General features: G+C 46.7%; 1 protein-coding gene across 1 annotated transcript; it reads right to left on the reverse strand.

Moving 5' to 3' along the window:
- LOC139916534 (serine/threonine-protein kinase Chk2-like) lies at positions 1-23,924 on the reverse strand. Its single transcript, XM_078284998.1, has 15 exons — positions 23,864-23,924; positions 21,955-22,331; positions 21,280-21,404; positions 19,363-19,495; positions 8,266-8,356; positions 7,500-7,596; positions 7,010-7,063; positions 6,643-6,707; positions 6,393-6,492; positions 4,786-4,872; positions 4,523-4,686; positions 2,668-2,783; positions 1,553-1,638; positions 448-510; positions 1-269 (listed from the first exon to the last, which is right to left on the reverse strand). Exons 2-15 carry the CDS (start codon positions 22,322-22,324, stop codon positions 144-146), a joined length of 1,677 nt encoding a protein of 558 aa, XP_078141124.1. The 5' UTR covers positions 22,325-22,331; positions 23,864-23,924; the 3' UTR covers positions 1-143.
- Positions 23,925-23,954: the final 30 nt, after the last annotated feature.

Genomic DNA, 23,954 nt, shown 5'->3' on the forward strand with positions numbered 1-23,954 from the left:
TGTTTATTAATCAGCAGCTGTAGAAAACATATTTACAGTCGTTCATCAGGAAAGAGACGACAGAACAGTTTACAGTAGTCATGACAACAGAGGAATGTCTGGAGACCTGAGCGGAGGGCCGGCGCCCGATTGGCTGTCCCGCTCTACGGCCGGGCGGGGGGCGGGGCTTGGCTCCTCTTGGCAGGATGATCCTCCTCTTCCTCTTTCTCCTCCCTGCTCCTCTTCCTCCTGGAGACTTCCTGCTGTGGGGGGGGCTGCTGGGGGGGCGCCTGGGGGAGGGGGGGAGGGGGGGTTGTGGTTAGGCTGTCAATCATCAGTCAGCTGTTATTTTGACTGGCTGGCTGACTCAAGAGACACTTTGGTTTAGATTTCTATTCTGCTGCCTTTAGATGTTCAACAGAGAGTTTGTGTGTGTGTGTGTGTGTGTGTGTGTGTGTGTGTGGTTACCATGGCAGCAGCAGCTGCTGGAGGGTACATGACTCTGTGGGCCTGCTCCAACATCACAGGGTCCTAAACACACACACACACACACACACACACACACACACACACAGTGAGAGGAAGAGAATGAAGAAGAGAAGGTAAGTGGAGCAGCGTCTGACGATTTAAACCTGACTGAGCGACTCCAGACCTGCAACCAGTCCTGAATCTAACGTGTGCTGCGTGGAGATTTCCATGAGACGTGATGATGTAAACAAACTGTTTTCTCCTTTTTTCTAAAGCTTGTTGTCAAAACTCGGTCTGAATCAAAGCTTTTCCATTTTTTAAAACTAGCTGGTCTCCTCCCTCGCTGTTTGAAAGCGGCGCTCTCCCCCTCCCATCCCTGAGAAACATTCAGGTAACGGATCGATGAAGCGAGCGAGGAAACGTTTTCAACCAGTGACCTTGTTACCCGCCTCTTCACTTCATTGTGGGTCATGTGACCTTCAGCAGGAGAAAGATCTGTCAAAGTGAGAGCGGTGACCGGAGATATTTCTCTGTAGGTACGGTTAGCTTAGCCATTAGCTTTTATGCACAGTTTGTCCTTCAGGGCTTCTGTAGTCCACTAGGTTTGCTGTGTGTTTACAAAACGTGTTGCGGTTTCTGTCGCCCTCTAGTGGGCAGAAGATTGCTTAGTGCAGCTTTATATAAAACACAAGGTCATGTTCACGTCTTTCAGGGAATGCCGGCTGTATTTCTTACAGCTGTGAGTATCTAAGACGAGGAGGAGATGATGGAGGGATGAAGAAGCATCTTGTGCTTTAGGTTTTGGCCTTTAGGCGTTTTATTTTCACAAATACAGTTTGCAGTTTGCACTAATGCTGGAAATTTATTTCATTACACAGCAAACAATATTCGTTGTTGGGGTCCAAACTTTCAGCACATGCAGTCAGAGACACCGTTTGCCTTAATCTTCGTATTCATCACATTTCATATCGCCATCGCAATATCCAACAAGTTTATCGCATATTTTCTCCACATCGTTCAGGCCTGCAGAAAACAACATGTATCACATCATTATGTAGTAGTATGTACAGTATGTAGTAGTATGCATTAGTAATATTAATATCACCTGTAACCACGGATGCTGCAGAGCGTCTTCTATCGTCATCCTCTTCACCGGATCGACCACCAGCAGCTTCCTCACCACGTCCTTCGCTGAAACACAGAAAGATTTATTTATGTCACATAAATACTATTAATGCAGTCAGAGTGTAGTAGTACTGCAGTAGTGTAGTAGTACTGCAGTAGTGTAGTCGTACTGCAGTAGTGTAGTAGTGCTGCAGTAGTGTAGTCGTACTGCAGTAGTGTAGCAGTACTGCAGTAGTGTAGTAGTGCTGCAGTAGTGTAGTAGTAGTACTGCAGTAGTGTAGTAGTAGTGTAGTACTGCAGTAGTGTAGCAGTACTGCAGTAGTGCAGTAGTACTGCAGTAGTGTAGCAGTACTGCAGTAGTGTAGCAGTACTGCAGTAGTGTAGTAGTAGTACTGCAGTAGTGTAGCAGTACTGCAGTAGTGTAGCAGTACTGCAGTAGTGCAGTAGTACTGCAGTAGTGCAGTAGTACTGCAGTAGTGTAGCAGTACTGCAGTAGTGCAGCAGTACTGCAGTAGTGCAGTAGTACTGCAGTAGTGTAGCAGTACTGCAGTAGTGCAGTAGTACTGCAGTAGTGTAGCAGTACTGCAGTAGTGCAGTAGTACTGCAGTAGTGCAGTAGTACTGCAGTAGTGTAGCAGTACTGCAGTAGTGTAGCAGTACTGCAGTAGTGTAGTAGTGTAGTAGTACTGCAGTAGTGTAGTAGTACTGCAGTAGTGTAGCAGTACTAGTGTAGCAGTACTGCAGTAGTGTAGCAGTACTGCAGTAGTGTAGCAGTACTGCAGTAGTGTAGTAGTAGTACTGCAGTAGTGTAGCAGTACTGCAGTAGTGTAGTAGTAGTACTGCAGTAGTGTAGCAGTACTGCAGTAGTGCAGTAGTAGTACTGCAGTAGTGCAGCAGTACTGCAGTAGTGCAGTAGTACTGCAGTAGTGTAGCAGTACTAGTGTAGCAGTACTGCAGTAGTGCAGTAGTACTGCAGTAGTGTAGCAGTACTGCAGTAGTGCAGCAGTACTGCAGTAGTGTAGCAGTACTGCAGTAGTGTAGCAGTACTGCAGTAGTGTAGTAGTAGTACTGCAGTAGTGCAGTAGTACTGCAGTACCCTGGTCAGAGATGCCTCTCCACTTGACCGGCAGCATGATGAATTCTCCCTGGATGATTTGCTCTCTGATCGACTGACGACCGAAGTTCTCATGGAACGGAGGATAACCACCCAGACTGAGAGACAGACAGGCAGAGAGACAGACAGGTGGAGAGACAGACAGGTGGAGAGTCAGACAGGTGGAGAGACAGACAGATTATGTACTACTGTACAGTTTGTTTTCTAACCCTGTAAATCATCTTCTCAGTATGATTTGAAAATTGTCATTTTACAAACTGATTTGTTTCTGATTGGCAGTCAAGACAGAGAGAGAGACAGACAGACAGAGAGAGACAGAGAGAGAGACAGACAGACAGAGAGAGACAGAGAGAGAGAGACAGACAGACAGAGAGAGACAGAGAGAGAGACAGACAGAGAGAGAGACATGCAGACAGAGAGAGACAGAGAGAGAGAGACAGACAGAGAGAGAGAGACATGCAGACAGAGAGAGACAGAGAGAGAGACATGCAGACAGAGAGAGAGACATGCAGACAGAGAGAGAGACATGCAGACAGAGAGAGAGACAGACAGACAGAGAGAGACAGAGAGAGAGACAGACAGAGAGAGAGAGACATGCAGACAGAGAGACAGAGAGAGAGAGAGAGACAGACAGAGAGACAGACAGAGAGCGAGAGAGAGACAGACAGACAGAGAGACAGAGAGAGAGAGAGACAGACAGACAGAGAGACAGAGAGAGAGAGAGAGACAGACAGACAGAGAGAGACAGACAGAGAGACAGAGAGAGAGAGACAGACAGAGAGAGAGAGACAGACAGAGAGAGAGACAGAGAGAGAGAGAGAGACAGACAGAGAGACAGACAGAGAGCGAGAGAGAGACAGACAGACAGAGAGACAGAGAGAGAGAGACAGACAGAGAGAGAGAGACAGGCAGACAGAGAGACAGAGACAGACAGAGAGAGAGAGAGAGACAGACAGAGAGAGACAGGCAGACAGAGAGAGACATAGAGAGAGACAGGCAGACAGAGAGAGACAGAGAGAGAGACATGCAGACAGAGAGAGACAGAGAGAGAGACATGCAGACAGAGAGAGAGACAGGCAGGCAGAGAGAGACAGAGAGAGAGAGAGAGACAGGCAGACAGAGAGAGAGAGAGAGACAGGTTGAAGCTAGGGTAGGCAATTTATTTTAGAAGGTTATTTGGTTATCAGGTTATATTTGTTGAAATTCTCTTTACATCCTGACAGCTGTGAGCAATCAGCCAATCCAGTCTCAGGAGGACCGGCCGTTAACAGCCAATCAGGACAGCGCAGTCTAATCCTGCAGGCAGGACTAGACAGGAGGGAGGAGCTACAGGAGGGAGGAGCTATAGGAGGGAGGGAGGAGCTATAGGAGGGAGGGAGGAGCTACAGGAGGGAGGGAGGAGTTACAGGAAGGAGGGAGGAGCTACAGGAGGGAGGGAGGAGTTACAGGAAGGAGGGAGGAGCTACAGGAGGGAGGGAGGAGCTACAGGAGGGAGGGAGGAGTTACAGGAGGGAGGGAGGAGCTACAGGAGGGAGGGAGGAGCTACAGAAAGGAGGGAGGAGCTACAGGAGGGAGGGAGGAGCTACAGGAGGGAGAGAGGAGCTACAGGAGGGAGGGAGGAGCTACAGGAAGGAGGGAGGGGGGATTTGTTTGTTTTTGTGTATTTTCAAATTCTTGCTCATTTCTCCACAGTTGCCACCAGCTTCAACATGAGAGCCAAAACCAGAAAGACACTTTACAACAAAATCCTGCCACATCCTGTCAGTCAGCTGTCAATCAAACGTTTAGAGAAATATAAAGAGAGAGAGAGACAGATATGAGGGGCGAGCGAGCCAACCAGACGAAGAGCAGCACTCCCAGGCTCCACGCGTCGACGGCGAGGCCGTAACCCGTGGTGACGGCGTGTGTGAAAACCTCCGGGGCGAGGTACGACGGCGTGCCGCACAGCGTCCGCATCAGGGCCGCCTCCTCCAGCATCCGAGACTGGTTAAAGTCTGTCACCTGACACACACACACACACACACAGTCACCTGCCTTCATCAGAACCATGTGGTGATGATGATGTGATGATGATGATGTGATGATGTGATGAAGGTGTACCTTGATCAGACACACGTCTTCCTGAGACGCCAGCAGAACGTTCTCCGGTTTCAAATCCCTGTGGATGATTCCATTCCTGTGGAGGTACTACACACACACACACACACACACACACGCACACACACACACACACACGCACACACACACGCACACACACGCACACACACACACACGCACAGTGACTCTCCTCCTCTGACAGTAGAATCAGCTTCAGTTCCTCCATGACATCACCATGGCAACTGTTATGATGGGCATTCCAGCCTTGTCTAGGTGTGTGTAGGGTTAAGAGGCGGAGTCTGAACTGATGTCACACATGGGGGGGGGGGGGGGGGCAAGTTTGGTTGGAAATTGACACGGAGAGAGAAGACGCTGAAGGCCGGCTGGAATCTGGAGACAAAATCGAAACTTCACCATCTCCACCTCCTCCACCTCCACCTCCTCCACCTCCTCCACCTCCTCCACCAAATACCTGAACTACCGACAAACGAACGGGCCGGTCCAGCCAAGACTACAAGGCTGCGCCAGGCGAGCGGACCGAGTGACCGGGTCGCCGATAACCGAGTCCGCATACCGTCCCCAGTCCCAAGGCGCCCTTGAAAGAGCGCATCCGATGCAAGGAGATCAGGTCCTTGCTCTGGTTTGAGCGCATCATTTCGGGGTCCCAGTGGGGGACAGAAACTATGCAATCAGTACTCCTGAGGGCAGAGGAAAGTCCAGATTGTGCCATGTGAATTTGTTAAAGCAGTACCAGGGCCGCTCCCCAGGCCCGCCTGCTGCCCCCGCAGCGACGGGGCGGGTTGAGGGTGATGTCAGTGGGGAAGAGGAGACAGTGGAGCCTGGGCAGAGTGAGTGGAGCTCTCCCGTAGACCCGGTGCCGAAACCAGATAAAACCTCAAGACCCTGTATTGACTACCGGAAGGTAAATCAGGTTGGAGGACTGCATAGACAGGACTGGGAGGGCTGAAGTTGTATCTAAGCTAGATTTACTGACAGGATATTGGCAGGTGCCTCCTGATGCCCTGTACGACATAATCCGCTGACCTTCCTGGCCACATTCAAAACGGCAAGCCAGAGAGTGTTCAGGTGGCTGTTGGCTTTACAGTCGTACGGTCTGGCTGTGCAGCATGTGGCTGGCAGAGAGAACATTGTGACTGATAGGCTGTCTCTCATGCCACAGGATGGGGAGGGGCATTCTGGTCAGCTGGTGGATCAGCAGCACTGCTTCCACTAAATACCTGAACCTGATACCTACAAACAAAATTGCTGGCCCAGCCAAGACTACAAGGCTGCGGCTGGCAAGCGGACCGAGTGAGTGGGTCGCCGGTAACCGAGTCGAGACCTGGAGTCAAGCTACCCCCCCTCAGAAAGTAGGCACAGCACACACACACACACACACACACACACACACACACAGGGCGAGGCAGACACACCCTTACAGGTTAACCGCCACACGCAGGGGAAGACTCAGGTCACAGGCTCGTTAGACTGGAGGAAGGCATTTAAACAGCTAACTTCTAGCAAGCTCCGTAACAGTAACGGACAACAGAATCAGCAGTTGCTATAGCAACAGAGCCAACATGGCGGCCGGCGGCTCTGGCTCCACCCACCTCCACCGCTCTCAGCATCTGATAAAAATAGAGTTTGGCCACCGACTCTTTCAACTGCTGCTGAGACTTCACTCTGTGGAACAATTCACCTCCCTCCATCCTGAGAGGGAGAGAGAGAGAGAGTTAGACTTTTACTTTGAAGTGATTTGTTTGATTTATCTGTTATTTGAGATCTTGTTGATTCTGTCTGTTGTCAAATCAAATAACTGACTGATGAGATTTTCAGACTAAATCAGACAGTTGAACTCACAGCTCCAGAACGATGTAGTAACAATCTTCTGTCTGATAGAAATCCTCTGTTTTAATGAGACAAGGCTGAGGAGAGGAGAGGAGGAGAGAGGAGAGGAGGAGAGAGAGGAGAGAGAGGAGAGGAGAGAGAGGAGAAGAGGAGAGGAGGAGAGAGAGGAGGAGAGGAGAGAGGAGAGAGAAGAGGCGAGAGAGAAGAGGAGAGGAGGAGAGAAGAGGAGAGGAGAGAGAGGAGGAGAGGAGAGAGGAGAGAGGAGAGAGAGGAGGAGAGGAGAGAGGAGAGAGAGGAGAAGAGGAGAGGAAAACATTACTTGTTAAAACTTGTCCTCCTCATATTAAATCTGTATTCTGTCTCTCTGTCTGAAACTCACATGGTCGATTTTCCTCAGGATCTCGATCTCTGTCTCTGCGTTACGAGTCGCCGTCTGTCATTGGACAAAACACATCACATGATCACCATCCCTGGCCTGCCATTGGACAGAAGCATTTCTCCCAAGTGCATCATGTCCGGTGGAAGGTTTGGGCGTCGATCCGTTACGCTGCGTTCACGTCACGTAGGAAAAAACAGCTTCATGGAGTTGGAGTTTTTTCACTCATCTGACGCCATCAGACTCCATGTTTGTAGTTTTCTGCAGACTTTGGATTCTGATCAGCTTCTTCTCTCTTAACTCACATGAACTGATGATGAACAGTATATTTTGTTGTGTAGGAGGACAGTGAACGCAGCGTAATGGAAGTTTTGGGCGTCGGCCATTAGTTTTGGTATCATGGCACATTAGTCACATGACCGGGGAGGAGAGAACTAAAGTCGACCTCTCGACCAATCAGAGAGCGGGGCGGGATGACTGACAGCTGACTCACCCCCTCTGACTGGAAGTTCTTCTTGTTGATGATTTTTACGGCAAATTTCTTACAGGTCGACCTCTCGAACGCCAGCTTGACCTCCCCACACACACCGCTGAACACACACACACACACACACACACACACACACGCACACAGCAGTAAACACCAGGTCGGTCTGTAGTATTATAACAGTATTGTTTCCTGTCAGCTGTATAGCATTATTTATGTGTAGTAGCTGTAGTACTGTAATACCACCTGTACCTGGCTGTGTAGTGTCAGTAGTACTAGTGTTACTACACACTAGTACTACTGCTCTAATAACTACAGTATCATAATTCTCCTTGTTTTCTCATTTGAGGCTTTCAGAGTCTATCAGGATAAATGTTTTCCTCCTGTAGTGAAACTGAAAGGGATTTCTGGATCCAGTTCATCAATCGTTCTGTTCAACTGGATGAAATCATGTAAATCACATATGATGAAGTTATTACATATTTTAACATATTTTACAGAATTATTAAAAACTATTCAGCTAACAGTCATGGTGTGGATGTTTAAAGGCTGAATGCTGAGCTCAGTCTGTAGAGATTTTCAGCTCAACTGATAAAGGAAAGCAGAACAGAGGAAGCTGAAGCAGAAACATATCAGTGTTGGACAGTTGTTAGACTGAAAGGGGGCGGAGCCACAATCCAAAAAAAAAAAACTTGAGGAGATTGTATCCTGAATGTGTACAGCCTGCAGCGTTAACAGTAACAATAACAGCAGTATTGATATTCAGTCTTACGTGCCGATCTTCCGTGTCACCACATATTTCTCCTGGAACTCTTTAGGGAAACTGTTCTGATCATCAGCCATCAGGTCCATGAACACAAACACTGCAGACAGACAGTCAGACAGACAGGCAGACAGACAGTCAGACAGACAGGCAGACAGACAAACAGACAGGCAGTCAGACGGTGTATTGGGTTTGATAAATGTGTATGTAAATTAGATGTGATGCCACATTCAGCTGAACTCAGATCATATTTAGTACCATGTTAGTATCATGTGAGTACCGTGTTAGTATAATGTTAGTACCGTGTTAGTATAATGTTAGTACTGTGTTAGTATAATGTTAGTACCGTGTTAGTACTGTGTTAGTATAATGTTAGTACCGTGTTAGTATAATGTTAGTACTGTGTTAGTACCGTGTTAGTACTGTGTTAGTATAATGTTAGTACCGTGTTAGCACTGTGTTAGTACATGTTAGTGTGACACACTAAATGTATAGTCACATTTTTTATGGTATAGACCTACATTAATGTCATTTTAACTGTTTTAATAGTTGTTTTATATCTGGTTTCCAATATGGTTTAAAACGTACGCAGCTCTAGTTTACACCACAGGGAGGAGCTGTAGATTCTGTCCTTACAGCGCAGTGTAGGTTTTGGAAGCTGCCGTCGTCTCAGAGTTGACAAGAGCAGCGCTGAAGAACTACACTTACCTTACTGTTTTCCTGTAATACAGCTCAGTATCACACCACACTTTTAGATGGTGAATCTAAAGTGTCAAACACCACAATCCACCACAGAGTTTGGTTGAAAAAGAAGTGTTTATTTGTAAGTTACGTCGTGTAAGATGAACTTTTTTCATTAAGCTAGTTAGGTGAATGGAAGGTAGAGCACCGCGCTAGTTTACAATGGAAGTGGATGGGGCAAGATGGCGGCCCGCATTTTCGTTATTTTCTGTGTGTTTTAGTGACCTAAATGCGGTCTTATGAATGTATTTTATACTGTGATCGTTGTTGGTTAATCCGTAGAGGGGAATACTGACACACTATACAGTATATCTAGTAGTGAGTTTAGGGTGTAAAATGAATATGCAAAAGTCCGCTAGCATAGTGTTAAGTTGATAGCCGTTAGTTAGGTAATGTGTTTTGATGTATGTTGGCAAATCGGTTGTCATACAGTTCACAGAAAATTTAAAGGAAGGAATTGTTTATTCTTTGGTACCTCAAGTCACTTTTTGTATGACTATTGTTTTATTCAGTTTTATTCATTATTGATTTTTCTATCAAGAATTTTTTAGAATTTTTTGATTTTTCTACTGTAACTCAGGTACAGGCTTAGCATTCAAGGTAATTCCCATGGAAGCTATAGTAACGCTGATTGTACTGTGTTAAACTATAGTTTATTGCTATAAGTAAAGAAGCTATACTTAAAGTTGTAGCTATAGTAATGTGGTTATCTAATAGGACATATGTACTGTGGTACCAATACATGTTTTTGTTACTGAATTAATATTTTCATACAAAGGACAAAGCGGAAAAAAAATGATTGATGATTTATTGTCAAATAAAGAGTTGACAAGGGCAGCACTGAAGAACTACACTTACCTCTCTTGTCTTCATTTCCCTGTTTTCCTGTAAAATACAGGTTAACTGTCATCTGTTCATGGGATCCCAACCCCTTGGGACCTGTAACAGATTTTTGGAGGCACCGCTGGGATCGGTGTCTGCAGCCTGATGATGCCGATCCTTAAGATCAACAACCCAACAGGCGACGTGTGTGCTTAGATGAGCGGTGTCTGCAGCTTCAGTGACTGTTCCGGTGACACTATGGCCAGGTGTCTGCAGCTTCAGCGACTGTTCCGGTGACACTATGGCCAGGTGTCTGCAGCTTCAGTGACTGTTCCGGTGACACTATGGCCAGGTGTCTGCAGCTTCAGCGACTGTTCCGGTGACACTATGGCCAGGTGTCTGCAGCTTCAGCGACTGTTCCGGTGACACTATGGCCAGGTGTCTGCAGCTTCAGCGACTGTTCCGGTGACACTATGGCCAGGTGTCTGCAGCTTCAGCGACTGTTCCGGTGACACTATGGCCAGGTGTCTGCAGCTTCGACGACTGTTCCGGTGACCCTGAGTGGCGTGTGTTTCTACTGACTCCGGGACCTGAAAGTGCTACAGCGACTTGTATACTGTGAACCACACAATATGGCTGAGAGAAAGAGGCTGATATGGGAAATAAAGAAGAGGCTACACACCTTAACAGCAGATGAACTGTTCCAAGTTGTGCAGAGCATCACTCAGGTACCAGGTCTGGACTTCTGTGGTAATTAGAGATGAGGAGGAAGGTTGTATAGACTACATCTGTTCGTATATGCAGTGTGAAACTTTGCTTGATCTAGAGGATGGGGGGTTTTCACAGCTGCTATTGTTGAGAGATGCTGTCTATGACCTTGAACAGGATCATGTAATTGCCATAGAGAACCTACCTGTAAATTCTGAGGTTGAGGTTAACATGCTGTCACAGACCGGCTCATGTGTGTGACAAAAGATGGGAGACCACGCAGAACTTTAAATGCCAAAAGGATTATTTATTTATAACTAAGGATAATAAATTATATCAAATGAGGAAATGGGATGTGTTAGCCAGTATAATCAGTGGTGCATGGATGTGGTGCATGGCTGAGTGAAAAGTATGGTGTAGGGGTGTTGTCTGGTGTAAAACAAAAGAACCAAAACCATACGCCAACCATAGTGGATACCTGTTGAGAGGGAGAGAGACAGAGTGTTAGTGACAGCCAGCTTTATACCCTAGAGCTGAGACCTGCACAGGTGTACTCCATGAGCACTGATGACTCCTCCTATCACTCCCTGCCAGCCCTCTGCAACAGAGCCAATGACAGTTAAGGAGAGCAAAGCAGGCGGGTCGTCACACAACCCTCCACAAGAACTGGGTCCCACCCAGTAACCCAAAAGCAAAACATCAATACATTAAAAAAAAACATGTAATAAACAGGAAAAATGTTTTCTACTTTACTTCTTGTCCCCAAACCACCAAAGGACTGCAGTAATACTACAGTAAGAGAAAAAAATATAGGTCAATACCTCACCCTTTTTTTTGTTTTTTTTTTGTTTACCAACAAAGACCATTTACTACCCATCTTTTTACAATCCCTCCGGTCCACCTCTCCAACTCCAATCTCAGCAGCCTCGGTACCTTAGGAGCAATTTAAGAGAATGGACAGAGAAACCAGACCAAAGGACAGCACAAACACAAGACAGCAGGCTAGTTAGTGGTAACACATTTAAGGTAAGGGTGCACGGGACAGTGCGTCTGCGATTATGTTCTCGGTGCCCTTAATATGGCGAATATCTAAGTGATATGGTTGTAAGAACAAAGCCCAACGCATCAGTCGTTGATTTGAATTTTGTAGGGATCGCAAGTAGGTAAGCGGATTGTGATCCGTATAAACCACCAAGGGAGCCAGGCCTGAACAAATGTACACATCAAAATGTTGGAGGGACCAAATTAATGCGAGAGCCTCTTTTTCAACCACTGAGTAATGGAACTGATAAGGCTTGAACTTCTTCGAGAAGAAACTGACAGCTCTATCTACTCCCTGGTCATCTGTCTGCAACAACACGGCTCCTGCCCCCACATTACTTGCATCCACTTGGAGCTTACAAGGTTGATCTAGTTTTGGGGCAGCCAACACTGGGGCACAACACAGGAGCGCTTTTATGTTGCCAAATGCTCTCTCACATTTAGAGGACCAGATGTACTTCACTTGGGCCTTCAGAAAATCAGTCAAGGGTGCCACTACCGATGCAAAGTTTTTGCAGAAGCTGCGGTAGTAACCCACCATGCCAAGAAAACGCATTAGCTCTTTCTTGGTGATGGGACGCGGGTAGTTTTTAACGGCACTGACCTTGGCCTGCACCGGGCGCACCTCACCCTGACCGACCACCTTTCCCAGGTAAGTCACTGTTGCTTTTGCAAATTCGCATTTGGCTAGATTTACAGTTAAGCGTGCCCATGCCAACTTATCAAAGAGAGCCCGTATCCGCTGGACATGATCATCCCAAGTATCACTGTAAATGACCACGTCATCTAAATAAACTGCGCAACCAGCCAGCCCAGAAACCATGCGGTTCATCAGACACTGAAATGTTGCCGGTGCGTTGCGCAGACCAAATGGCATAACTGTATAAGCACATAGTCCTGAAGGTGTAATAAATGCACACACTTCTCGAGCACGTGCAGACAGAGGAACTTGCCAGTAACCCTTAAGCAGATCAAATTTACTCACATACTTTGCAGAACCTACTTGATCCACGCAATCCTCCATTCGAGGCAATGGGTAAGAATCAGGTTTCGTAATGTTATTAAATTTACGGTAGTCTGTGCAAGGCCTGTGAGTAAGATCTGGCTTCTTTACAAGAAGACATGGAGAAGCCCAACTGGAACAGCAAGGTTCAGCAATATCATTCTCCAGCATGTACTTAATCTCTGCATCTAGATGTTTACGTTTGTCAGCTGACACACGATAGAAACGTTGCCTAATGGGTTCTGCATCTCCAACATCAACATCGTGTTCTATGAGATGAGTATCTGAAAACAAACAAGGATAACTCTTGATAAGGTTAACCAATTCCTCACGTTTGAAATCATCCAAATGGCCCACTAAAGTATGCAAGTTACTAAGGGTTTCCAAGTTTTTCAGACGACCCTGCAACACACAGTCATCAGGTGATGCACTCCCCTCTTCCCCACACTCTGCAAGTGCATGAGAAGCCAAGGAGCACAACGCCTCTGTATTTGCCAAAAGGGCAGGTTTAGCCTTCTGTGAGAGCTCTTCAGCCTGTGACTCACCAGATTCAGATGCCCGAGCATAGTAAGGCTTCAACAGGTTAGGGTGACAGAGCCTCGTTGACCTCTTACGATTAGGAGTGGCAATTACGTAGTTTAACTTGGAGACCTGACGCACAACAGTATAAGGACCCATAAACTTAGCCTGGAAAGGTGAACCAACCAGGGGTAACAGAGCCAGAACTTGATCACCCAGGCTAAACTGTCTACGCTCAGCTCGTCGATCATACAGGCGCTTCATTTTCGTCATTTTCATCAGAATTCGTCAACTTCTCCTTTGCGCATTCCCCAGCCACAAACAGCCTATGCCTGAACCCATTAACATAGCTCACCAAGTTCTGTGGTGGCTCCACCGTCTTCCATTCATCCTTCATGATAGTTAGTGTACCACATACAGTGTGTCCAAATACAAGGTCATTAGGGCTAAAACCAGTGCTCTCTTGTACCACCTCTCTGATAGCCAACAGCAACCAGGGTAGGCCCTCCTCCCAGTCACTGTCCAACTCTGTACAATAAGACCTCAGCAAGGATTTCAAGATTTGATGGAAGCACTCCAGAGCACCTTGGCTCTGTGCATGATATGCTGTGGCCTGGTTGTGTTTTATGCGGAGCTGCTTCAAAACCTGAGCAAACATTTTAGAGGTGAAATTGGATCCCTGATCACTCTGAATGACCCTGGGAGTTCCAAATATGGAGATGAACTGAGATAATGCCTAACAACAGACCTGGTTGTAATGGTACGGAGTGGATAGGCTGCAGGATACCTTGTGGTTTGACACATCACAGTCAACAAGTAACTGCTACCAGACTTTGAACGAGGCAGAGGACCCACACAATCCACGATCAGATGGTCAAAAGGCTGGCCTACTACCGGAATCGGACACAAAGGGGCAGGCTTTATACCTTTATTGACACAGACACCCACACCACTATCTAATGTAGGTCAGTCATATACTGGGACCTCACCAGCTGATGCAGCCCACACTAGCACAGGCCAGTTGCAGAACAATACGACCAGTGCACACCCCAGCTTAGCACAACTTGACACAGGTGCAGCTAACTCTAGTGTTGAAATGCAAACACTTGAATATCAAAGGTTACTGTCAAATTATGAAGAGCTAGGCAGGAAGCTTGCAGCATGTCAGATATCACCTGTTCCAACCACACCTGACAAACCTTCTTCCACAGCACAGAACATCATGACACCTACTCACCACTCTGAAGGTGTATCACACAGTAGGGCTGATACAATGTACTCCTTAAGAGATCTGTCATTCTTGCAACGCAGAGAGTTTAAAGTACACGGGGGTCAGGTAGGTGACCATCTGACATCAGCTACAGCAACCTGTGCAAGCAGATTGAAGGACAGAAAAACAACCACACTGAAAGTGAAATTATTCAAGGCGTCTTCCGCATCACAAAGCCAGGGCAGTTCAAAGATATCCTCATCAACAAGGATGACATGACTGTGGCTGAACTGGGAAGTTTCCTCCAGTCCCATTTGAGCGAGAATAACAGCACAGAGCTTTTTCAGGAGTTAATGAGCACCCGCCAACATGAAAATGAAACTCCTCAACAGTTCCTTTATAGAGTAATTGGACTGAAACAAAAAGTGATGTTCGCGTCAAGGCACGCTGCTGCTGATATTGAGTATGACCCACGTAATGTCCAAAATGTTTTCTTACGAACCATCCACCAGGGCCTCGCTCCAAAGTACAGTGATGTCAGGAATGAACTGAAACCCCTCCTTGCTGACCTCAGTGTATCAGATGAAGCACTGCTTAGGCAGGTCATCAAAGTCATGAGTGATGAGAACAAAAGGCAGCGTAGGTTAGGTCATACCACACGTGAGAAGGTGACAGTAGTCCGAAGTGCTCAGCTTGAATCTGCACCGGAGGTCAAACAAGAGACGACCCCTGATCCTAAGAACAATAATAGGACCAAAACTATACAGGACCTAACAGCCCAGGTTGAGGCCCTGACCAGCGTCACTGAGTCCCTGAAACAATCAAAGCCTACAGAACACTCATGTCATTGTACAGTCAGTAGACCATCATTCCAAAGAGAAGCGAGACCATGTGGCTGTCCAAGATGTGTCGAGCAGGGCATCACCAATTGTCTCCACTGTTACGGCTGTGGAGAAGTAGGACAGAGTTATAGGGTGTCTGAGGAAGCAAAGGCAGGGAAACAGTTCCCGGCCCTCGGCGGAGGGACCACAAGTAGTTAATCCTCACAGGCAGCCCATGACTGGGGTCAATACAAGACAGCCTGTGATTAACAATGTAAACAGCACCTGCGCAGTTCCACCTCAGGTGTCCAGTGAAACCCAGCCCACACATGTGAAAGTAGCAGCACTAGTGGGAAAGAAGTGTCTACTCAAGTGCTACATGAATGGATATGCTGCTACTGCACTCTTCGATACTGGCTCCCAGGTCAGTATTGTGGATCATGAGTGGAGACAGACATACTTACCCGGTTATTGACTCTGACCTCTGGATGAATTGATAGGAACCAAACCTCTCAACATATTTGCTGTTACTGGAACTCCTGTGCCTTATGATGGATGGGTCGAGGTGACCGTGAACCTCCCAGGCAACAGTGACCCCAACCTATCAATCCAAGTGCCATTCCTGGCAGGAAGTGTGTCACTCAAGCGTCCCCTCCTAGGGTTCAACGTGATTGAGCAGCTCATCAAAGGACAGAAGGATGGGGCAGGGATTGTGTCCACCATTGCAAGCCTGCTTAGTAGTGCGATGGAAATCGAGGAAGACAAGGCCACCACGATAGTAAACTTCATCCAGACACAGACGGTCAATGATGATGATCATGCAATGGTCAAAGTTGGGCTACATGATGTTGTCATTCGTGCAGGCCAAGTTGCACATGTTAAATTTAAAGTGCCGGCTTACCTTGACTTCATCGAGCCCGTCGTGTTGTTTGAGCCAAGCCAAGAAGATATCCAATTACAACAACTGGATGTGGGAGATGGTTTGATTGAAGTCCATAATACAGGAAACCCTTTTGTCAGAGTCCCCATAGGGAATCACACATGCAAAGATGTGGTTCTGCGTCGTAGGACTGTACTTGGAAGCATCCAACCTATAGCAAAAATAATAGAAACAGACCAGCCTGAACAGCCTAAACAAACAAACAGTGCAGGAGTTAACAGTATCAAATCATACACCGACCTGAACAGTAACAAAAGTGATCCAGCTGCAAAATGGGATCCTCCAGTTGATGTAAGCCACCTTGACCACAAACAGCAAAACACTGTGAAGAAGATGCTGTTCGAGGAGTCACTGGCATTTGCTCGCAATGAGGATGATATGGGATCTATTCCAAGCCTACAGATGTCCATAACGCTGAAGGATGATATCCCAGTTCAGAAATCATACACCTCAGTGCCAAAGCCTCTGTATCAAGAAGTCAAGGAATACATCCAAGATCTCCTGGCTAAGGGCTGGATTGTAAAATCTAAATCTCCATACTCCGCCCCAGTTGTGTGCGTCTGGAAGAAGGACGGTACACTCAGGCTATGTATAGATTACCTGCTCTTAAATCGGTTTTCTGATCAGAAATCAGAAAACCGTACCAGACAGGCACCCCCTGCCCCGGATCCAGGACCTCATGGACATACTCGGCGGCTACAGCTGGTTCTCGATCCTGGACCAGGGAAAGGCATACCATCAGGGCTTCATTGCAGAAGGTTCACGTCACCTGACGGCATTCATCACGCCTTGGGGACTCTATTTAATGGGTTAGAATTCCCTTTGGCCTGACCAATGCCCCAGCCGCATTTCAAGGGAGTATGGAGGAAATGCTGGACTCCTTGTGAGATGAGTGCTGTATTCCATACTTGGATGATGTCCTCTGCTACACTCAAACCTTTGAGGACCATGTTGAGGGGCTGAGGAAAGTCCTCAGAGCTCTACAACACCATGGTGTGAAGCTAAGACCAACCAAGTGTGAGCTGTTCAAACCGGAAGTGCGATATGTGGGACGGCTGGTGTCGGCTGACGGTGTCCGGATTAATCCAAAAGATTTAGACGCCGTGCATGCACTGAGAGACAAGACACCTGCCACTGTTGGAGACATCTGTCGAGTGCTTGGGTTCCTGAGCTACTATCGAGCCTATATTCAAGATTTGTCAAGGATCGGCAAGCCAATCTATGAGTTACTGCAAGTGAAAGATGGCATATGCCACGTGGGAGGGTAGCAGAGCAGCAGAGATGCAAGAGGTTGCCTGGGTTTCAGCCCTGGATATGACACAGCATGGATCGTCTGAGTGCAGTGTCCCAGACCCCATACCAGCATTTGACCATAATGACTTGGTTAAAGCTCAAAGATCTGATCTGAAGCTCAGACCCCAAAAGGCTATGCAGAGAGATGGGCCAAGACAATGACTGAAGCCTACTGGATTGCGTCGGAGAACTCCAAACAGTCCAGTGCTAGAGGGAATAAGTACTATGACCAGCATTCTAGAGGTGCCATCTTGAAACCTGGCGACAGGGTGCTTGTACGTAACCTGGGAGAGAGAGGTGAGCCTGGAAACCTAAGGGCTTACTGGGAAAACATAATCTATGTTGTAAAAGAACAAGTTCACAACAGTCCTGTGTACAGAGTGGTGTCTGAGACAGATGGGTTAAAGACGCGCATCCTACATCGGAACCTGTTGCATGTGGTCAATGACCTACCGGCAGACCTACCTCCTGCACCAGTAAAACCCCCAATACCTAGAAAAAGAAAGGGGAAGAAGAGACCATCAGTAGCTGAGGATGAAACGTAACCTGCTCCGATACAAACGAGCGATACAAACTCTGATGATGATGAAAATCCCAGATATCAGTACTAGCTGAGAATGCATCGTAAGAACGACCACCAAACAGCAGACAAAGCACCTACTTGTGATCCTCGCCGACATCCTGCTGACAAAGCACCTACCTGTGATCCTCGCCGACATCCTGCTGACAAAGCACCTACCTGTGATCCTCGCCGACATCCTGCTGACAAAGCACCTACCTGTGATCCTCACAGGAGAAAGAAAACCCACACAGACATTTAACTACCAGGAGTTAGGTCAGCCTTCATTTCAGCCCCACGCTGCAGTCAATACGCTAGCAGTTTGTAATGTACCTCCTATGTTTGTGGGGGGCGCTCCACTTTATTATTTCCCACAGCCATGCCAGACATTACCCCACCCCTCGTTAATGCCTTATAGCATTCCCATGTACGTGCACTAAGAATAGGCTTACCGTAAGCACTTACCATTTCCAACGCGTTGCATAGCTCTAAAGAGTTAGAATGTCAGGATGAATGCCAGTTTGTTTTTGTTGGGGAGCGTGTGACACACTAAATGTATAGTCACATTTTTTATGGTATAGGTCTACATTAATGTAATTTTAACTGTTTTAATAGTTGTTTTATATCTGGTTTCCAATATGGTTTAAAAATGTATGCAGTTCTATAGGGAGGAGCTGTAGATTCTGTCCTTCCTACAGCGCAATGTAGGTTTTGGAAGCTGCCGTCGCCTCAGAGTTGACAAGGGCAGCACTGAAGAACTACACTTATCTCTCTTGTCTTCATTTTCCCCCTGTTTTCCTGTAAAATACAGGTTAACAACAACTATCATCTGTTCATGGGATCCCAACCCCTTGGGACCTGTAACATTAGCACTGTGTTAGTACCGTGTTAGCACTGTGTTAGTACTGGGTCAGTGCCATGTTAGCACTGTGTTAGTACCGTGTTAGCACTGTGTTAGTTAGTATCATGTTAGCACTGTGTTAGTACTGGGTCAGTGCCATGTTAGCATTGTGTTAGTACCATGTTAGCACTGTGTTAGTACGTGTTAGTACCATGTTAGCATTGTGTTAGTACGTGTTAGTACTGTGTTAGTACCATGTTAGCACTGTGTTAGTACCATGTTAGCACTGTGTTAGTACGTGTTAGTACTGTGTTAGCACTGTGTTAGCACTGTGTTAGCACCATGTTAGCACTGTGTTAGTACCATGTTAGCACTGTGTTAGTACCATGTTAGCACTGTGTTAGTACCATGTTAGCACTGTGTTAGTATGTGTTAGCACTGTGTTAGTATGTGTTAGTACTGTGTTAGCACCATGTTAGCACTGTGTTAGTACCATGGTAGTATCACGTTAGTACTTTGTTAGTACCATGTTAGTTCCATGGTAGTATCATGTTAGTACTGTGTTAGTACTGTGGTAGTACCATGTCAGTACTGTGTAGTACTCTGACCTCGGTTGCGCTCCTCAGCCAGAGCCAGCACTGCATTGTTGACCAGCGGAAGCTTCTTCCCTTTTCCAATCAGCATCCCATCAACAAACGTCCCGTTGTTACTGTAGTCCTCCACATACACTATGGTGCCCTCCTGGGGGGGGGGGGGGGGGGGAGAGAGAGAGAGAGAGAGAGAGAGAGAGAGAGTGAGAGTGAGTTTCAGACATGAAAATCTGGAGAACAAAACATCAACGTTTCATTTTGACTGACAGATCATTTTTCATGAATCCCAACCTTTTCTTGAATTTGGTCTTAAGAACAAATTGTGCGTGAGAATGTGTCCAGAAACAAAATACTCAGGATATGTATTAAGTATATGTATTGTATTAAAAGAAGAGAGAGATGATGCAGTATGGTGTATAGCAGCCATTCCCAAACTTAAGAATGCAGCGGCCCAATTTGAAATCTGAAAATCTTCTGCAGCCCCCCAATCCTTTAATCAGAACTCTGATCAACACACGAGACTAAGATGAAGTATTTCCCTATATATTTTTTATTTCATAAACAGAACATGTGAACGTGGGCGTACGGCAATGCAGTGCAAGTTATTAATCCATCCACATACACGTAACAATTTGTAAAGCAACAAATGTAAGAAATTAAGTGCAATAGGTACTCACTTGAGTACTTTCTACGAGTCCTTTTTGTTTTCACGGATTCATTTTGATCTTCTGATGATTCGCTTGTGGAGGCTGATTCTCCATTAACAGCTTTCCTTTTGCAACCTGACAGCCAGCGCTCCATTTTTACTCTTCCCCCGCCAATGATGAGGTGTTCCCTCAATTACAATTCCCCGCCAATGATGAGATATAAGAAACGTTCCGGCCGGATCAAAAATAGGTCAGATAAATGAAGAATAACATGTAATTTAAATCCCATGGCTTTGTTTTATTAGTTATGATTACTGTTTTTAATGCAAATATTTAATCATAAATATTTTATGGTAATTTCAAACTTAATTACAAATTTGAAAATTAAAAACGTTTTATTTATTTATTGTAAATGACCTCTCGCGGCCCACCTGCAGTACCTTCACGGCCCACCAGGGGGCCGCGGCCCACACTTTGGGAATCACTGGTGTATAGTAATGCATGTATATGATGGTATGTGAAACCCTTTGAGACAAGCCAGTCAATCAGTAATCAGTCAGTCAGTAACCACTCAGTCAGTCAGTAACCAGTCAATCAGTAATCAGTCAGTCAGTAACCACTCAGTCAGTCAGTAACCAGTCAGTCAGTAACCACTCAGTCAGTCAGTAACCAGTCAGTCAGTAACCAAGCAGTGAGTCAGTAACCAGTCAGTCAGTAACCAGTCAGTCAGTAACCAGCCAGTAACCAAGCAGTCAGTAACCAGTCAGTCAGTCAGTAACCAGTCAGTCAGTCAGTAACCAAGCAGTCAGTAACCAGTCAGTCAGTCAGTCAGTAACCAGTCAGTCAGTAAACCAGTCAGTCAGTCAGTAACCAGTCAGTCAGTAACCAGTCAGTCAGTCAGTCAGTAACCAAGCAGTCAGTAACCAGTCAGTCAGTCAGTCAGTAACCAGTCAGTCAGTAAACCAGTCAGTCAGTAAACCAGTCAGTCAGTAACCGGTCAGTCAGTCAGTAACCAGTCAGTCAGTAAACCAGTCAGTCAGTCAGTAACCAGTCAGTCAGTCAGTAATCAGTCAGTCAGTCAGTCAGTAATCAGTCAGTCAGTAACCAGTCAGTCAGTAATCAGTCAGTCAGTAACCAGTCAGTCAGTCAGTCAGTCAGTAAACCAGTCAGTCAGTCAGTATCCAGTCAGTCAGTAATCAGTCAGTCAGTAACCAGTCAGTCAGTCAGTATCCAGTCAGTCAGTAATCAGTCAGTCAGTCAGTAATCAGACAGTCAGTACTAGTCTTACTCTGTAAATCCTGAAGTGTTTCTTGCTGTAGATTTTGATTCGTTTAGAGGCTGTGAGGGCGGGGTCATCAAACACATACTGACAGCTGGAGTCCCGCCCAAACACATACTCCTCCTCTATACAGTCTGTAAACAAACAAACAAACAATAAACAAACAAACAAACAAACAAACAAACAAACAGGTACTCCTCCTCTACACAGTCTGTAAACAAACAATAAATAAACAAACACTCTATACAGTCTGGAAACAAACAAATAAACAATAAACTAGTGTTAGGACAGGTTTTAGGACTAGTGTTAGGACTAGCTATAGGACTAGCATAAAGATTAGCATTAGGACTAATGTTAGGAGCAACATTAGGACTAGTGTTAGGACTAGTGTTAGGACTTATGTTGGGACTAGCATAAGGACTAGAGTTAGTACTAGTGTTAGAACTAGTGTTAGAACTAGTGTTAGTACTAGCGTTAGGACTAGCGTTAGGACTAGTGTTAGGACTTATGTTGGGACTAGCATAAGGACTAGTGTTAGGACTTATGTTGGGACTAGCATAAGGACTAGCTTTAGGACTAGTGTTAGGACAAGTGTTGGGACTAGCATAAGGACTAGAGTTAGTACTAGTGTTAGTACTAGTGTTAGGACTAGCGTTAGGACTAGTGTCTAGTCTGTGTACTGACTGTGCGCTCTGAAGCTCCTCTCCATGGGCAGCAGGCGGCCCCATGGTTGGGGTTCAGGCTCTTCTGGGACGGACGACAGCGGGACGGGGATCGTGTCGACGCTGCTCAGCGTCCCGGAGCCGCTGGACGACTGGCTGGCCGAGGTCGGCCCGCTGGACGAGCTGGAGCCGGCCTGGGACTGGGACTGGGTGGACTGGGACTGGACTTGGGACGGGGACTGGGTGGACTGGGTGGATTGGGACTGGACCTGGGACGGGGACTGGGTGGACTGGGTGGATTGGGACTGGACCTGGGACGGGGACTGGGTGGACTGGGAGGCAGACTGGGGAGACCGGGGCCGGTCCCCCTCATTTGGAATCTCTTCAGACATTCTCCAGCTGGAGGGATTAGACACATTAGAGTAGACTAGATTAGACTAGATTAGATTATATTAGATGTAACTGTGTTGATGTTGTGGGGAAGCTGGGTGTTCAGCAGCAGAGCAACAGGATACAGCAAAGAGAAATAGAAAATAAATAAGAATAGAGCAGATCAAAGAACAGTAACAACACTAGAATGCGTTTCATTTGATTAAAAGTATGAAAATATGAATTACAGCATGAATTAAAAATATGTACAATATAAAAATATGCAATTTACTATGAAACTATGAAAATATTTAATATGAAAATAGATGAGAAAAACATATTTATATGCAGCATATAACAAAGAAGAAAATAATAAGAATATGCAGATAACTGAATTTACAGCATAATGGTGAAACAATGCAAACAGTTTGATTTCAGTGCTTCTATCAGTCTGACTGCTCTGCTGTTCAGTCAGACAGGAGCAGCAGAGCTGGAGCAAACTGATCAACCAGCTGAGCTGTGAGTCACAACAAAGCTCCCAGTTTCACCAGGGATCAATAAACTATCCACCTGCCTGTCTGTCTGTCTGCCTACCTGTCTGTCTGCCTGTCTGTCTGTCTGTCTGTCTCTCTGCACAGTGGGAGCTGCAGCCTCCACTACAGAAGCAGGCGGTTTGATGCGGCTCTGCTCGCCGGCCTGCTGGTTCAGAACTTCAAACCTCTACTGCGGGGAGCGGGGAGCGGGGAGCCGGGAGCGGGGAGCCGGGAGCCGGGAGCGGGGAGCCGGGAGCGGGGAGCGGGGAGCGGGGAGCGGGGACCCGGGAGCGGGGAGCCGGGACCCGGGAGCCGGTCTGGCTCTGACAGCAGATATTTTACTGAAATAAAGTTCTTGGTGGATCATTTATATGCCGAATACCCCAAAAGACGGAATGATTGATAACCGGTCTGACGTCAAGTCCTAACACGTATGTAACTGTAACATGTAAAGGCAACATACAACTCCTCGAGACGTTTTTTCTCCATACGAGAACAACATGGAGCTGCAGCAGCCAGAACAAACCAGAACAGAACCAGAACCAGAACCAAAACAAGTACAGAACCAGAACAGAACCAGAACCAGAACCAAAACAAGAACAGAACCAGAACAAGTACCGAACCAGAACCAGAACAGAACCAGCCAGTCCAGCAGAAACCTGGACTGACCTTGTTACTGCAGAACAGCGCGGGCTCACTAGCCCCGCCCACCAGCTGTAAATCCCAGCTGGATCAGGAAATGCTCATCCATGAATAAAATGCACAGAGGAAATAAACAGAACATCTGTTTTACATTACCCCCCCCCCCCCCCTCCCTCCTTCTTCTTCTTCTTCTTCTTCTTCTTCTTCTTCTTCTTCTTCTTCTTCTTCTTCTTCTTCTCCTCCTCCTCCTCCTCCTCCTCCCCCCCTCCTCCTCCAGACCAGGACCGGAGCTGCATCACTCTGCCCGTCGAGTTTATTCACCTGCAGCCGGTCAGACGTGCAGACTGAGCCGTGCTAACGGTCTGACCCGGACTGACCCGGACTCACCTGCTCGGTGGATCCGCTCCTGTCGGACTCTCTGCCGCTTCTCTTCTCTAAACTTGGCCGCTGATCTCGGACACGTGTGGATTTTACCGGG

This window comes from Centroberyx gerrardi, chromosome 8, assembly GCF_048128805.1.
Source record: "Centroberyx gerrardi isolate f3 chromosome 8, fCenGer3.hap1.cur.20231027, whole genome shotgun sequence".
In the NCBI taxonomy this organism is placed as follows: domain Eukaryota; kingdom Metazoa; phylum Chordata; class Actinopteri; order Beryciformes; family Berycidae; genus Centroberyx; species Centroberyx gerrardi.

What these genes read in the sequence shown, in the direction of transcription:
- LOC139916534 (XM_078284998.1), bottom strand. Translation starts at nt 22,324, where the DNA reads ATGTCTGAAGAGATTCCAAATGAGGGGGACCGGCCCCGGTCTCCCCAG. An exon ending in AACACTTCAGGATTTACAGA is followed by an intron (nt 19,496 to 21,279) that starts GTAAGACTAGTA and finishes CCCCCCCCCCAG; the next exon opens with GAGGGCACCATAGTGTATGT. An exon ending in TACTACATCGTTCTGGAGCT is followed by an intron (nt 6,493 to 6,642) that starts GTGAGTTCAACT and finishes TCTCCCTCTCAG; the next exon opens with GATGGAGGGAGGTGAATTGT.